This window comes from Myotis myotis, unplaced genomic scaffold, assembly GCF_014108235.1.
Source record: "Myotis myotis isolate mMyoMyo1 unplaced genomic scaffold, mMyoMyo1.p scaffold_m19_p_10, whole genome shotgun sequence".
Classification (NCBI taxonomy): Eukaryota; Metazoa; Chordata; class Mammalia; order Chiroptera; family Vespertilionidae; genus Myotis; species Myotis myotis.
This window is the reverse complement of record NW_023416314.1, coordinates 43,566,807-43,584,244: the sequence shown is the minus strand read 5'-3', so window position 1 is coordinate 43,584,244 and position 17,438 is coordinate 43,566,807. Positions and strand designations below refer to the sequence as shown.

At 43.4% G+C, this 17,438-nt stretch overlaps 1 protein-coding gene across 1 annotated transcript; it reads right to left on the bottom strand.

The window, feature by feature from the left end:
* Positions 1 to 4,573: 4,573 nt before the first annotated feature.
* Positions 4,574 to 5,539, bottom strand: LOC118664749 (olfactory receptor 52W1). Its single transcript, XM_036325219.1, has one exon. It carries the CDS (start codon positions 5,534 to 5,536, stop codon positions 4,574 to 4,576), a length of 963 nt encoding a protein of 320 aa, XP_036181112.1. The 5' UTR covers positions 5,537 to 5,539.
* Between the last annotated feature and the right edge of the window lie 11,899 nt (positions 5,540 to 17,438).

The window sequence follows — 17,438 nt, the reverse complement described above, 5'->3', positions numbered from 1 at the left end:
GGAGGAATTACTATTAAATATTTGTTGAACTCTTATGTGCTGTGCTATGCACTTTGAGTGCATGATCTTAGATCAGCGGTTCTCAACCTGTGGGTCGCGACCCCTTTGGTGGTCGAACAACCCTTTCACAGGGGTCGCCTAAGACCATCCTGCATATCAGATATTTACATTATGACTCATAACAGTAGCAACATTACAGATGAAGTAGCAACGAAAATAATTTTATGGTTGGATCACAACATGAGGAAATGTATTTAAAGGGCCAGAAAGTTGAGAACCACTGTCTTAGATCATCCTTTTAGTAACCTCTTGAAGTAGGCACTATTTCCCCATTTTACAAGTGAATGAACAGGCTCAGAGTGGTTAAATAAATGAGTGCAAGTCTGCCTGATTCCAGCTTTTACCGTCAAGTGGTAAGTAGTTCCCTTTGGTGAAGGGAGAAACCCACTTGTTCCTTCTGCTCGCCTGTGTGTGTGATGGGAGAGGTGCATACATGCTAGATGGAAGTGCAAAGTGGTGGAGTGGAGGAAATGGGCAGGAGGAGAGAAGAGTGCAGTAGACAAAATTAGAAAGCCCGTTCCCTGTTGAGATAAGTGAAACCAAGTTTCTCCTAATGCCCAGTTAGCACATTTTTAAATTATGGTTGACAAGGAGAAGTCACCTGGTGTAGTATGGTTAGTACCTCTGTTCCCTGCAGAAAGGAATTCTGAGGTACACAGAGGTAGAGAGAGATACACATGGACAAGAGACACAGACCTGGAGCAAAACTGACTGACAGTGGAAGGAGACAGAGAAGCAGAGGTACAAAGAAAATGGGAATTATTGATAAACTGGCAGAGAATGTGCACATCCATATCTTGAGGAGATTCCAGAATGAGAAGGGCTTGGATGAGGTAGGTGCAGGGGTGATGGGCTATTGGTAAGTTGATTGAGGGTCTCTTTTGGATTTTCATAGAGGAGGCTGAGGGGAAATTGAGTACTGATGAACCTTGCACCCAGAAGTCCATACCTCTCTCTTGTCTTTTATTGTCTAATTACCATGATTCTCTTTAAAAAAATATATTTTTATTGATTTTAGAGAAGAAGAGAGAGGGGGAGAGAGAAACATCAATGAGAGAGAATCATTGATCAGCTGCCTCCTGCATGTCCCACACTGGGGATTGTGTCCACAGCCTGGGCATGAACCCTGACTAGGAATCAAACCGTGATCTCCCAGTTCATAGGCTGAGGCTCAACCGCTGAGCCATGCTGGCTGGGCTACCATGATTCTCTAGGTTTTCTAAATTCTACACTGCCCTATCCTGACATTAAATAAGTCTGTCTTTCTTTTTGACTCAGAAAGTCTGAGACTGAAAGTTGCTGAAGGAAAACAGATGACAATTGAGTTCTGGATGGAGTTGATGAGCCCAAAGTCTGGGCTATGTGGGCCATATTTTGTTCATGGGGTTTGCCTCCAGTGTGGCAAATTCTGGGGACTTCCCTGGGAAAAACACAGATCATCTACAGCGTATGGGGTGACCAGAGTAGAGAGCATGAGATCAACCAACTGGTGGGACTGATTATCCAGAGAACACGAGGTTCTCTGCAGGCAACCTCTAGGGCAGGATAGAATAGTGTGGATAGCGAAGACTTTAGAGCAGCCGTGGGCAAACTACGGCCCGCGGGCTGGATCCGGGCCGTTCGGCTGTTCTATCCGGCCAGCAGAGCCGAAAGAGCGGAGGGTTCTCTTGCTCTCCCCTCCGTTCCTTCACCAGCAGCAGTGTTAACATGGCAACGTCGGGACACAGGGCCACAGCTCCTTCTTCTGAGTCCAGTTTAAGAACCCACTGTGGCCCTCAAGTCAAAAAGTTTGCCCACCCCTGCTTTAGAGTGGTCAAGAACCCTAACACGTCTTCACTTCTTTCAGGCTACAGGGATAATTGTATAAGTTTCTAATCCATCCATTATTTGAAACCTTTAGGGATAAGTGTGTTTTGTAATCAGAATTTTTTATTTATTTAAAAATTTTAACATGCTTTTATTGATTTTAGAGAGAGATGAAGGGAAAGGGAGAGAAAAATATCTGTGTGAGAGAGGAACAATGATCAGCTGTTTCCCGCATGCACCCTGACAGAGGATGGAGCCCGCAACCTGGGCATGTGCCCTGACCAGGAATCCAACCAGTGACCTTTCAGTGTACCAGACAATGTCAACCAACTGAGCCACATCAGCCAAGGCCTGTAATTCAGAATGTTTTAGATTTTAGAAAGGTAATATAGTGTCCTTATGTGAGAGACAGACGGAGCAAAATGGACTGACAGTGCAAGGAGGAGACAGATGCCAAGGTACAGAGATGTACATACCCCAGTGAGAGTTAGGGCAGTGCTCTCTGATCAACATCTGCAGCTAAATATATGAATAGTCACTCGAAAATAAATATAAATATAAATATAAATATAAATATAAATATAAATATAAATATAAATATAAATACAATTGTAAATGGTTCAGGTGACATTCTGGGCCAAAGTTATGAAAACACTTGTTTGTTGAGAGGTTTTTTTTACCTTTGAAATTGTAGATAAGGGCTTATAATTGTTCTCAGGTGTTTCGAGGAGCAAGCGAGTGCTGGTAAAGCCTTCTAAACACATCACATGGTAGATATGTATGTAATCCCAATCCAAAACAAAATACAAATGCCCAAGGGGGTGGATTTTTAGCTTGCAAGGAAGAAAGTTCTTATGATGAACAATGCACAGCTTTGGAATCAGCTGCCTTGGGGAGCTGTGCACAACCAGGGGGCGAAACTGCCTTAGAAGAGAGGCTTTCTGTGCTGGGAGGCTGACAGAATTCATTGCTTATGAACATTGGCTGCCACGATTTCACTTTTCATGCACCAGAGGGGAAAGGCAAAATATGGTGTGTGTGTGTGTGTGAGTGACAGGATTGTCAACATTTTTTACAATCTAATGTAGCATACATCTTTGTTCATATCTGTAATTATTTTGTCAGGCTAGATTTATTGAAGAGGAACCCCTAAGAGAAGGATATGGACATCTTAAAGACCTGTATCCCTTTAAGATTAGAATTTTGTCACAATTATTTACAGAATTATTGTCTGGAGCGCTTTTTAACTTAGAACTTCATGAGAATGACTGAGCTCACATTTGGGTTGAGGAAGTGTAGATTTCTTCCTCTTCCACTTGGTTGGAGTGTGACAGCACCTCTGAAAATCATAGCTTCTGGGCTATCTCTCCAGTTCCTTGAAATGAGGCCCGATGAGACCCCATGTGGCCCTGTAGATGGCATCCACCTGCGTTTTCAGCCATATGGCCTCCTGTGCAGTGTCCCATGGTGTGTGGTCCAGCTATCTGCTCTGGTCTGCATCCCACCCGGATCAGGTCTTCATGGCTAACTCCAATATTTGTGGTTATGATAGTTTTCCTGGAGCGCTTTGGTCTGCTTGTGCAGCCTGCAGCTTTCTATGACCTCATAACAGTGACTCCCTGCCTTATGTCTGAGATTATACTCATTCTGGACTCCATGCTGGTGTGAGAGATCTTTTGTGCAATATCCTTCCTAGTGTGGAGTGCAAAGTGAATCTGCTGTTGGGCAACACCATGGCACAACCTGTTAGTATCTCTTCTCTGTAGCCACAGCTATGTGAAATATTCCTGTTTCATCATATTGCGCCAACATCATGTGCTTCTGATGATGTTGGCCAAGACAAATAGGGTTGTTGATGAGGCTTTTACTTGGGAATTTTACATTCTTGGCTGAGGATGTGCAAAAGGGCAGATTGGTAAGAGATCATAGGGATTCTGGACTTCAGGCAAGCAGGCAACATAATTACAATGGTTTTCTGGGATATAAAAATTTATTTCAGTTGGACTCCTGACCCATGAGGCTGCAAGCCTCGGGAGAGATCTTCTAGCCATTAACTCTTAAGACTTTGGCAATGGAGTGTGTGGTCCGGGAGTGGGGTGGAGTGGGGAGATAGTGATTACACAGGAGACCAAGAGGATTCTTTGAACTGGGAATATCTTAAAGATCAGTGTCCTGGTGAAACTGGGACCCCAGGACACATTATCTAGGTTCTCAGAAGGTAGGGGGATAAACCTGTATGACTCTGGCTAAAACAGAATCTGACCCCAGAAATAGGGCTGTGATCCCAGACAAGAACTAGTCTCCAGAGGCACTGTCCCTCTTCTTAGACACCTAGATTCAGGATCTGCAGAGGAGCTATTGTGAGGGGAACAGGGGCAGACTTAAGTTAAAATGATGGGGAGAGGCAAGGAGGCGAGTTTTCTTTAAATCTTGTGTGCTAGGATCCCATGATAATTTCTGATCTTATTTTCCTTGCATGGTAACACACTGGCCTGACTCCTGCCTCCCCACAAGCAGGATATGTGGCTAGGCCTAACTACACATTCTAATGGTACCCATAGTAGCGGCTTCACAGCAAACACCTGTTGAGTGGTTATGAGAGTCATATGCAGATAATGAGGCCAATGACATAGTTCGTACTTCCAGATTCCAGATTTTTTGAATGTCCCCCAGCACCACCTCTAGGCTTCGTTGTTTTCAGTGCCCATCAGAACTGGCTTTTTCTGAATGTGAAGGTTTCCAGGAGCCGGTCCCTGATCTGCTTGGTGCGGGCCCCATAGATGAGAGGGTTGAGGGCAGGTGGCAGCAGCAAGTAGATGTTAGAGAGAAGGATGTGTACGGGCTTGGGGACAGTGTGACGACCAAAGCGGTGTGTGAGGTAGGAGAAGAGACCAGGCACATAGAAAGCCAGAATGACACAGATGTGGGAACTACATGTGCCAAAGGCCTTAGCACGGGCCTCCTTGGTAGGCAGTCGCAGCACAGTGTGGGCAATGAGCCCATAAGAGCCAGTGATGCCCAGAATATCTACACCCGACACGGCCAGTGAGAGCGCTAGCCCATACAAATTGTTGGCCCGTGTGTTACCCACCACCAGCTCCACCACCGCCATGTGTGCACAGTAGGCATGCTCTATGGTCTTGGCTCGGAAGTGTTCAAATCGTGCCACCAACAGAGGGAAAGGCACAACAATAGCCACAGCTTTTAGTGCCAGTGCCAGGGCTGCGTATCCCACACGAGCTTTGGTGACAAGGATAGAGTAGTGCAGTGGACTCCCTACTGCCACGGCGCGATCACAGGCCATGGCCAGGAGTACACCAGATTCCATGGCAGTCAGCGCGTGGACAAAGAACATCTGGACCAGGCAGGCAGCATATGGCAGAGGGCGGGGCCCGAGCCACATCACAGCCAACAACCCTGGGCCTATGGATGTGGCTAAGCCCAGGTCTGTGGCTGCCAGGGTGGCCAGGAGGAGAAACATGGGCTGGTGCAGTGTGGAATCTACCTGCACCACTGCCAGCATTGTTCCATTGCCCAGCAGGGCCAGAAGATACATGGGCCCAAAGACCAGTGTCAGCCAGGCCTGGGTCCCCCCTAGCCCTGGGATGCCAGTCAGTAGGAAGACGGCTGGGCGTGGGAAGGTGGAGTTGGGCTGTGGAACTTCTGCCATCCTGTGTGGGGTAAAGCTTTAGGGCTCATGGGGGCATGACTCCTGAGAAGGGAAGGACAAATGGAGGAATTTTTGGGGGTGCCACAGTGGCACAGACCTATCCATAGAGTATGTAAAGGGTAGTACAGGGCTGGGAAGATCACAGGGTTTTTATCTTTAGTTGGGGATTTGAATGGATAATCAAGACCATAACCCTAGCTAGGATGGGAGAATCCTTTGCACTTGAAAGCTCATGAGGGTAGGGAGAGAGAGGGGACAGTGGCAGTGAGGAAGGGCGTGGTCACTGCTATAGTGGCTGGTACAGTCAGAGCCCCTCAGTGGGAGGTCAGCTGAGAGTGGAGCTGAGATGTATGTTTTTCTCCCTCAGGGTCCAAATAGAGTCAGTCTCGGTCTCTGGTGATGGGGAGAAAGCCACCGCTGGGTGGGGATCAGGCCTTAGGCTGGCTCTGTCCCTGACTGCGTATCCTTAGGAACAACTCCTGGGCCTCAGGTTCCTCATCTTTACAATGGGGGTGGGCTTAAGCATCGCTCAGCTTTAGCATGCTGGGCAGTTACCCTCCAAGAAGAAAGGGGGAGAGTTAAAAGAGAAAGGGAGAAACAGGAAGAGGAGGTAGGTGGAACCTGGAGTGAAGGTGGAAGCCTTGTGTGACAGGAGAAAACTGGTAGGTTTTTGGGGTGTGGGGTGCTTACGTTTCCTTTAACTCGATGCTGAAATCGTGAACTTGAACACTGGCTGAAGAGTTGAAGTTGCGCCTGGGATGCAATGAAGAAAGGGAGAAATGGCAGCGAAAAAGGAACTTCTCTCTTTTCCTTCTTTACAATCCAGAAGAGGTCCCACTAGAGTCTCATTCCTCATGTGCCAGAGGGAGAGGTGACAGGGAGGAAATGGCAGTCAACTCAGAGGAGCAGCCATGCGAGATAGAAGCATCCTTGGTGCTGAAGAAGTCACGGTGAGCAGAACCGATTCCTCCGGAGTCTAGCCCACGGCGGAAGCTTGTACCTCTTGGTTGAATAAATGGAGGAAGAAAACAACAGACGACTTGACTGGGGAGGGATCCTGAGCACGGTGTGTTGGCAGCTGTTCTTTGCCTTGGCCAGTGCCTACCAGGCCCTTTATGTGGCTGCTACACCTGCTTCCCTCAGGCCCTACCCCTCCCACCTGTGCCATATTAACTCTTCCCTGCTCCATCTTTGCTCATTGCTGATAGGTCTGGTAACCCGGGAAGTAGAGTAAGAAGGCAGAGATAGGGCAACAAAGAAAGAGACTAACTTAGGGGAGTAGGAAGATCTGGGAAAGAGGACTACTTCCCCTGGGAGGTCTTTGCTGCAGAGAAGACCTTGCTTTATTTTTTAATAGCATCTCCTTTATTATAATTACTTGTCTCTCCTTTTCCCACTAGACTGAAAGTGTTAGAGTCAGTATTTCTTATTAGCCCCGGTACCTCCGTTATGCATCACAGTGCCTGGCATGCAGTTGTCTATGAATAAATATTTATAGCTTTTAATTGTGGGGCAGAAGTGCTGGCCCAAACAGTGTTTGCTGACTAACAGGGGCTCCTACAGCTTCAGGAGCCTTACGTATCCATGGAGACAAGAAAGAATTAATTGCCATCAACCACATCCATTGAGTATGATTCCTTTTGTTATAATGAAACATATCCTAAATATCACCACAATATGCAAAGTAATGCAATAAAAAACACAGGGCTTACAGAAAAAATGGGAGGAGGGACACAACATTCGCAAACTTTGTCAGTGACATATTTAAAAAGGGTAGGAACTGCCCAGCTGGTGTGGCTCAGTGGTTGAGTATCAACTCAGGAACCAGGTTGTTGGTTCGATTCCTGATCAGGGCACGTGCCTGGGTTGCAGGCTTGATCCCCAGTGGGGGCCGTGCAGGAAGGAGGTAGCCAATCAATGACTTCCTCTCTCATTGATGTTCCTATCTCTCTGTCCCTCTCCCTTCACTTTTCTCTAAAAATTAATAAAAATATATTAAAAATAAAAAGGATAGGAACCAACAAAAATGGTAGTACATGTTAAATGATTACAAAGTACATACTAGCACATGCACCAATAAATATGACACTTCACCTTGAAAAAGACTTGGAATTTTCCTTGTGGAAGTGAGTGTTGGAAGTAGCTTGTGAATTATTGTGAATTATTGTGGGAGACACTAATCTGCAATCAGGTGAGATGCTGTGACACCAGATGTGTACAGGTGTAGTGAACTGAGGCAGCTGATGAATGTTTGCGTATGTGCATGTGTGCTCATTGCATTTTCCTATGCAGTTTGGTTCAGCTGGGTGCAGTTTTCCATGTTCATCTAGTTTCTTGCAAATGAAATCACACATAAGTAAACAGAATATTCACATTATGCTCAGTTCCCTAATACACCAATTGGTTGGACCAAATCTGCATTTCAAAACCAGCTTTATAGCAGAACTGATTGAATCTCTTTCGTACCTCGCCCTGTGCCTCGTGGTGAGTATACAGTGGCAATAACAAGACCCTGCTGCCCTGCAGGACCTCATGATCTAGTGGACACAGTGATGCCCACAGTTGGCAGAGAACAATTAAAGTAACTGTGTTAGCTCAGGTCAGTACCAGGCATGGTGGGAGCACAGAGAAAGCCTCGCCCCCTTCTTGGAGGAGTCAGGGAAGTCTTCTCTGAATGACAGTGATGCCTATAGTCCTCTGGAGTGTCCTATGTGCAGTTACTGCTCTAGTACAACATGCATTTGCAGTAGGTACAATTATTTTCCCCATCTTTGTACAGACAAAGAACCAAGGCACAAAGAGATAAAGTAACATGCCCAAGGTCACACAGCTAGTAATTAGCAGGATACTAGCTCAGTGTGGCTCTAACATCCCTGCTCTTGGCCACTACTTCGAACATTTCCACTGAGATTTAGCACATGAATAGTGTTCTAGGAGTAGTAGTTCAGAGACAGATTGACAGGTGGTCTGGGATGCTGAATGGGGAGATGTAGAAAGAGCTGCAATGACCTGTTAGTCAATGGTGAGGGAGGAGAGGAGCTCTTGGGAGGTGGGAGCAGTGGGTTGAGAGCCATAAAGGAGAGGGTTGGGAAAAAGTGCCTTCGAATGCCATTATATTCAAACAAGCTCAAGAGAACACTAACAGGATTTTGGCTGATGTGTGCCTATCCTGGGCACTGTTTGTACAAAGATGGTTCATAAGATAAATCACAGACCCCTTAAGTCCAACAAAAATGAATTAAGTTCCTGCAAATTGGATGTATTCTGTGTTTCTCATTGCCTAGTAGTCCAGGAGGTACTGGGGGATATCATTGACGTCTCTAGGAAAGTTTCTTTGTTGGTCTCCTAGGCTCCAGCCCAAGATTATAGGAGGTTTCTAAACACATGTTGGGGAGCACCTGGCTGGTCTTTCCCTGTGACATTGGCCACTAGAAGAAGGTATTTGACAATACACCTGTGGCTTTGGGGGACTTTATGCCAAGAGCCTGCTCCCCAGAGGTGAGTTCCAGCCCTTTGTGAGGAGTGGAGGTAGAATGGGAGGAGGAGGGAAGGCTCATTGGGTCTCTCGGTTGCTCCCTACTGGCATGGGATAGGAGACCCCTCTATTTTTGGGAAGTGACCCTGATTTTCTCACTGCTTTGACTAATGCAGCTACTACCATCAACACCTGTGTCCATGTGGGTCTATGGTTTCCTGCTTACAATGACTAATTAAAAACAACACATAAGAGCAGATTATCCATCTGCACAGTAGATTACAGATCACAAAGCCTTGGGTCCAAGTGGTACCACTTGACACTGAATCCTCTTCTAGAAACCTCCTACAGCAAACTCTCAATTGTCACAATTTTTCAGGTTAATATGTCCCCTTTGTGACCAGTAGCACCACAGTAGTCCGGGCTTCACCTTCCCTCAGTTTCAGAAGGGGAAGAGGGACTTGGAATCCCAAGGTAAGATCAGGTATCACTATCCTATGGAGAAGTGGAAGAATCATTAAACCCATCACTCCATTCTGTCTTCTTGGTCTTCTAACTTCACTTCCCATCCATCTGAGGCTTCCCAATTCTTTCATGAAAATGTCCTTAATATTCCATAGTTCTCTGGGGCATTGGGAGTCCCCAGTACCCAGGATAGTGGATTGATGAGCCCTTTAAATCAACTAAATATAATTTTTATAAGTAGTGTTGCTAAGTTAGAATCCCATATCAGGGGTTACATTTGACAATTTTTATATGCTATCCTGCACTGATATGTTAGGGGAAAGGAAGAAACATAGAAATTGCTCAGTGCTCCAAAAATTACCAGTTGATTTACCCTTGGAAACTCACTTCTTCCCTTTTAAGAAATTTCAGGTTAGATTTTTTCATTTTTACTTTGAAATGTTAGGACTTGTTGCTTGTTTAAATAAGTTGCAGTTGGAGAACCATGTAAAAGTCACAGAGCCAAGTCAACATGATTGTGTGATGTAAAATTCAGGTATTAATTAAATGGAATAATATCATAAACACATAATGAAATTAAAACTTAAGTTACATGACAGAGACCAGAGACCAATAAATTAACAATGTGATAGTTGGTATGATGGAAATTGCCAAAATCATTCGTTCCTTCTTCTTAGGCAACTGAAGAGTAATCTCTATTTTTTAATTAGTGTATTTAGACCATTTACAGTTAAAGTAATTGATATATTAAGGCTGAAGTCTACTATTTTATTATTTGTTTTCTGTTTGCTTCTTCTGTGTCTCATTCCTCAGTTTCTGATTTCTTGCCTTTCTGTGGGTTATTTGAACATGTTTAGGGGGCCTTTTTGATTTAATTATAGAGTTTTTGAGTGTATGGTTTTGTGTAGTTTTCTTTGAAGTTGCTCTATTAAAATATATTTGTGACTTATAGTCCACTTTTAGTAAAGTAGAAACCTTGGTTTCATTTTGTTCCCTTTACTCTTCTCACTTTTAAATATCATTATCTTTAATATCAGATAATGTTATAATTTTTGTTTTAATCATTGCATGTGAACTAAAACTCGAGAGAAGAATTTACCCATATTTCTGCTCCTTCCATTTCTCTTTATTCCTTTCTGATGCTCCCCCAAATTATTTTTTTGACAAATGCAGACACCATGTAATTCACATTCCTTTCACTATATATACTATACCCATCAAAGGAACTTCCTGGGAAACCAAGATGGCGGCATAGGTAAACACTGGAGTTTGCTGCCTCGCACAACAACTTCAAAAATACAACTAAAAGACGGAACGGACATCATCCAGAACCACAGGAAGGCTGGCTGAGTGGAAATTCTACAACTAGAAGGAAAGAGAAAAGCATACTGAGTTTCAGAGGAGGCGCAGTGCAGAAGTAAAATACTAAGGTGCGGAGGTGCATGCAGAGAGAGCTGGCGGCTGAGGGCACGGTTGTCGTTTTCAATAAGGAGGAAGTCTCAGGCTCTGAGCTCCAGTTCCGGGCGAGTCTCTAGGGACCCAGACTCATACGGGAGAAGCGGGACTGTCTAGCATTGGTCGGAACTCGAGGGCAGCTTTCTCTCCGAGGGGCTTGCAGCAATTACCGGGACATTGAGAAGCAGAGCCTCTGAGGGCAGGACTGAGAGCAGCCATAACTGCAAGCCCTGCCCTGTTGATCCTGTGGGACCCGCCCCGCCCAAGCCCTGTAGGGAGGCTTTTGCTGGATAGCCTCAGGCAAAGGCTAGATTAGCAACTCCCTAGAGATCCAGGAGCCAGGAAACCCAGGGGTCAGAGTGGGACCATCCAGTTTGCAGCTCTGTGGAACCATAAAGGACACACTTAGGGGGCAGACTCAGTGAGCACCAAAGCCCCATTGAAGCAAGTCTTGCCCCAGAGGGGTGTCTCCAGCACAGAAGTTCTCCCACTGCAGACACAGCTGATTCTCACAGCCAATTGGCCTGGAGGTCAATTCCTCCCAGTGATACCTACAACAATCAAGGCTTAACTACAACAAGACTGTGCACAAAGACCACAAGGGGGTGCACCAAGAGTATCCTCCTCAGGTAATTGGGGAGGCTGAATCACTGGGCCCTCGAGGACACTTAGTACAGAAAACCACTTTATCAACACAGGGAAGCATAAAAAATGCGGAGACAAAGAAAAAGGACACAAATGACAGAAATGGAGGAAAGCAAACGACTGGATATAGAGTTCAAAACCACACTTTTAAGGTTTTTAAGAATTTTCTAGAAACTGCCGATAAACTTAATGAGATCTACAAGAAATCTAATGAGACCCTCGAGGTTGTGATAAAGGACCAACTAGAAATTAAGCATACACTGACTGAAATAAAGAATATTGTACAGACTCCCAACAGCAGACTAGAGGATTGCAAGAATCAAGTCAACGATTTGAAATACGAAGAAGCAAAAAACACCCAACCAGAAAAGCAAAATGAAAAAAGAATCCAAAAATACGAAGATAGTGTAAGGAGCCTCTGGGACAGCTTCAAGCATACCAACATCCGAATTATTGGGGTGCCAGAAGAAGAGAGAGAGCAAGATATTGAAAACCTATTTGAAGAAGTAATGACAGAAAACTTCCCCTACCTGGTGAAAGAAATAGACTTACAAGTCCAGGAAGCGCAGAGAACCCCAAACAAAAGGAATCCAAAGAGGACCACACCAAGACACATCATAATTAAAATGCCAAGAGCAAAAAACAAAGAGAGAATCTTAAAAGCAGCAAGAGAAAGAAACTCAGTTACCTACAAGGGAGTACCCATACGACTGTCAGCTGATTTCTCAACAGAAACTTTGCAGGCCAGAAGGGAGTGGCAAGAAATATTCAAAGTGATGAATACCAAGAACCTACAACCAAGATTACTTTATCCAGCAAAGTTATCATTCAGAATAGAAGGTCAGATAAAGAGCTTCACAGATAAGAAAAAGCTAAAGGAGTTCATCATTACCAAACCAGTATTATATGAAATACCAAAAGGTATCCTTTAAGAAGAGGAAGAAGAAGAAAAAGGTAAAGATACAAACTATGAACAACAAATACACATCTATCAACAAGTGAATCTGAAAATCAAGTGAATAATCTGATGAACAGAATAAACTGGTGATTATAATAGAACCAGGGGCATAGAAAAGGAGTGGACTGGCTATTCTTGGGGTGGGGGGAAGGGATGAGGGGGATGCAGGAAGAGACTGGACAAAAATGGTGCACCTATGGATGAGGACAGTTGGTGGGGAGTGAGGGAGGAGGGTGGGGTGGGAACTGGGTGGAGGGGAGTTATGGGGGGAAAAAGAGGAACAAATGTAATAATCTGAACAATAAAGATTTAATAAAAAAAAAAAGAAACTTCCTTCTGCTTCCTTCTACCCTGGAAGCAATTACTATTTTGATTTCTATTACCACAGACTAGTTTTTATATGTTGTAGAACCTTATATAAATACCAGAGGCCCAGTGCACAGATTCATGCACTGGTGGAGGGGTGTGGCCTGTGGGGATCAGCCCACTGTGGACCCCGCCTCTGAGTGGCTGCTCCCGCTATGGGAGTGCTGCTCATCCTAGTCAGCCCAGCGACACTCCCACTGTGGGAGCGCACTGACCACCAAGGGGCAGCTCCTGGTCACCGTTCTGGTTGTTTTGCCATTTGGTTGCTGGGCTTTTATATATATAGATAAATAGAATCATACAGTGTATGATTCTTTTGTATCTGGCCTCTTTCACACATGGAATAATCTTGAGTTTCATCTGTGTTGTTGCATGTTCTAGTAGTTTGTTCACTTTAATTGCTGAATAGTATTCCATTGTATGAGTATATCACAATTTGTTTATCCATTCTTCTTTTATGGACATTTGGGTTGTTTCCAGTTATTGGCTACTATAAATTAAACTGCTGTAAACTAAGAGTGGAATTGCTGGGTTAATGTCTTTCCCACAATATTCGGTTCCCCCCTTTATTCGCTTCCTAACAACTTTCTTTGCTCCAAAAGTTACAAGATGAGTTGGGAAGAATTTCTCTCCTCCCAACAATGTTAGAGTGCTTTAATTAAGTGCACACAAAGTAAAATTTGGTTTTAAGAGTGTAAACATTTTATTCAGCGTTCATGTATTCTGTCCCTTTTCTTTTCTTGAACTTACCTTGAGTGATTGAGCCTGCAGGCTTGCTTCAAAATGACCCCTCTCATCTCCCTTAATCAGTATTTGTGGACTGAGTCTGAACACTTTGATATGCTCATCTGAGGGCTTTTGTCTTCTCTCCCTATCAGCTACTTAGTCTCTCTAAACCTCTATAAAAATGCCAAATGAAAAGATTAACAATGCCTTATCTCATTGGGTTGTTCTGATAATTAAGTGAGAAAATTCATGTTAAACCCTAACACAGTGACAGGGATATAGTAAAGGCTCAACAAATGGTAGCTGTTATTATTTTACTAGTAGGATTTTTGTCACTGCTCTTATGCTGTGTTTTCAAATGTATTTTGTCTGGAGCTACTAATTACCTCTAGAGTTAGTGCTCCCTCTTGGCATTAGAGGAAGAATTTTCATTTCTCCATTGGTTCATTGACCTAGATGCTCAGTGATCCCATGGGTGACTCTGGCACCTGCCTCCAGAAGGAGGAAGCATGTGGCCTCTCTGTCTCTAAATATAAGCACTCTGTATGGGGCAGGACTAGTGACACGCCGCATGCCAACATGATCGGTCCAGTCTTCTGTCTTCTCATTCCTCATCTCTCAGAAAAAGCAAAGTTTTTAACTCTTCTCTACCACTTCCTTGATCCTTCAGCTAATACTGTGATGTAGAATGTGAGTTTAAGAGCACTGACGGTGTCAGGGAGAGGGATTGACAGGAGTGTGTGTGTGTGTGTGTGTGTGTGTGTGTGTGTGTGTGTGTATTTAGAAATCTATATAAAAGACAAAGATTAGAGCTTGGAGAGAGGAAATGGATATGTGGGATAAAAGGGGTTAGTGAGTCAAAGGATGTCAGCGGGACTAGGAGGATGACACTGGTTAGAGAAAGAAATGGGCATGCAGAGGTGGGTCAGGAAAAGCATTAGGAGAATGCGGGGCGGGGAAGACTTTTTAATAAAATGTTTGAGTGCAGTTCAAAGAGCAGACTGTACCAGGATGGGAGCTATCATTGGGGGGCTATTCATGAAAATGGCTCAGGTTTTGATCACCACCTTGGTGCAACAAACAAATCCACTAGTAAAAGGCTAACTTACCAATTCCATGGCCCATTTGTTCAAATAGTTCCACTGTACCTACAATGTGCCAGATTATGTGCTTAGTGCTATGAACTCCCCAGTCCCAAGGTGGGGACTCTTGAGGGAACTTTCTCTTTGTAATCTGGATTTCAGGTGTGTCTAAATTTGAAAAATCCTCCTCCTTCTGTCTCCCATCCTGCATTTTGTAGAACAGTATAGAGATGGGGAGAAGGAGAGGTTATGCCTTGAAGTTGGGATTCTCCATCACGTTTTCCATCACATCATAAAATCATGAAAATCACACAATACACCATCATATGCTTATTCAAATTTTGACAAAAACCTGAAAATTTTTATGGGGGGGTGTGTGAAACAAATGGGTAGGTAGAAATTTTTCTTGAGATGTTTGTTTATTTAAAAAATGAATTGGTATTAAGGGTGAGTCAGTGGATTAAGGGTATCTCAGTGCCTCTGCAGTGCAGTAAGACTGGTTTTAGATTATAAAACCATGTTACATGCTGGCTTTGAGTGTATGTGAGCAAGAGTAAGGTTATTAGAGCTATAAATTTGAATTAGTTTCAATTTATTAAAAGGGTAAACATTTACAAATTTTGATGCCTTATTTTTTGTTATTAGAAATAATTTTCTTGTGATACATTTCACAATGAATCCTTCCATATATTGTGCTGCAAACAGAGGCCACCCTTATAGCCTAGTGTGTGTGTGGGGGGCAGGCTATTTTACCCATTAGGAACATGGCTTCAGGGTGTACAGCCTGCACATTTGTAGATGGTGAAAAATAAATATGAGACCACAAGCACATGTACAAGGAAAATAGCAAAATGAAAATCATGCTTGTTTAAATAAATGTCTAAATAATATAACTACACAAAAAATAACCAACTCCACTCCTGTATAGTTATCTAACAATTATATTTGAGGTGGATTGTGGGCACATTTTAGTATGTTGTTGTGATGTCAGGAGTCTTCCAAACTTAAGGTGTATAAAGACATAAAGGGCCTTCCCCTAAGGAGGGAATGGGTATAACCAAAAAAATAGGGTTGCAAGTCACAAGAGGAAAAGATACTAGGAAGAAAAAGAGAAAGCAGAAAATTGAAGAAGTGGCTCTATTTCTTTTCGCCTGGATCAAATCTTTCCCTGCCTCTGCTGTCTTCACTATTGAGGTTATAAAGCATTGTTAGAATTATAAGCAGAGCCAGAGTTGGTTTTTCTTTTTTGATGACTTATATTAGGTATCTTGCATTGAGAAGTAATATATTAAAGGAAAATGAATTTGATTTCTTTCTTTAAAAAATAGATCTTATTGATTTTTACAGAGAGGAAGGTAGAGGGATAGAGAGTTAGAAACATAGATGAGAGAGAAACATTGATCAGCTGCCTCCTTCACACCCTCTACTAGGGATAGAGCCTGCAACCAAAGTACATGCCCTTGACTGGAATTGAACCTAGGACTCTTCCATTAGTGGGTCAAAGCTCTATCCACTAAGCCAAACCAGTTAGGGCTGAATTTGATTTCTGATGAAGTTTTGTTTATATAAATTTGGGGCCTATGCTTTAGAATAGAGGCAGAACAATGTGGCCTCTTGGTGCTTATGCCAGTAAAGTTCAGCCTCTCTTATAAATTGAAGATAAATTAATATTTAGAATATATTGTCTGGAAGGGTATCAAATTATTAGGGACCCTTACTTGTCTGAATCTGGCTCTGTCCCTTTTCCTGTATCTATGTGGAGGCCCATTGCTCCCTCCCTACAGCCATCGTGATCTGAGCAAGTGCATCTGCATTGAGGAAGAAGGATAGACTCATAAATTTTGTCTCTTATTTCTTTGGATGCCTTCCTCCAAGAGACCCTCTGAAAATCCGTATCAGTAGTTCCACCTAATGTTTATCTTGTTCCTTTATACTCCTGATTCTCTCCTTATCCTCTCCATGGTCTCTTTTCTCCATGTTCCCTTCAGAATCTTAATCACTCATTCTTTCCCTAGCCCTGATAGCTAACAGAGCTTCAGAAGCAGACAAATCTTACATGAATGGTGGTAAAAGCCAAGGCAAGAAGGTCTCTAGGATTAATCCTTCATAGCAGGAGGGAAAACTAAATATTTTTGAGGGTTAAGGAACAAGGGCCAGAGGAAGGCTATATTAATGGAGCCAGAGGGGAGTGCATTGATTTCTTATACTCAGAATAGTTTTCCTGGTGGCTACTAAGGACATGAAGATCTAAACACAACCTTTATGGAATTATCTGGGGAGGAGCGTGAGAAGTTCACAAAGAGCAGGTAATGAATATAGCTTCTCAATTTCAACAGCTGCCCCACTCCTCACTGCCTTTAGAGAAGATCTCGATCTAGATCAGCATGGAGAAACACATCCCTTAGGCTCCTTCTGGATTTCTACTTTGTGCTCCACTTACATGAATAGGGAGCCACAAGTGCCAAGTTATTAGGTAAGTGTCATGTGAAATTTTCAAGGTAATAGCCAGATAAATTTAATGTGATTACATATAATAAAGTTAAAATACAGTTTGCCTAATAGGTCTTCAGGAAGGAGATATATTATTATGGACATGGGCCATTTAAAAAAGTGGTTTGTCTTAAAATTTGAATAAGCAGAAATGGAAGGGAAGGGAAATTCCTGTAAACACAGAATGAGCAAAGTCTTGGAAGGAAAAGTATAGCATGGGTAAGAGGGAAAATGCTGCTT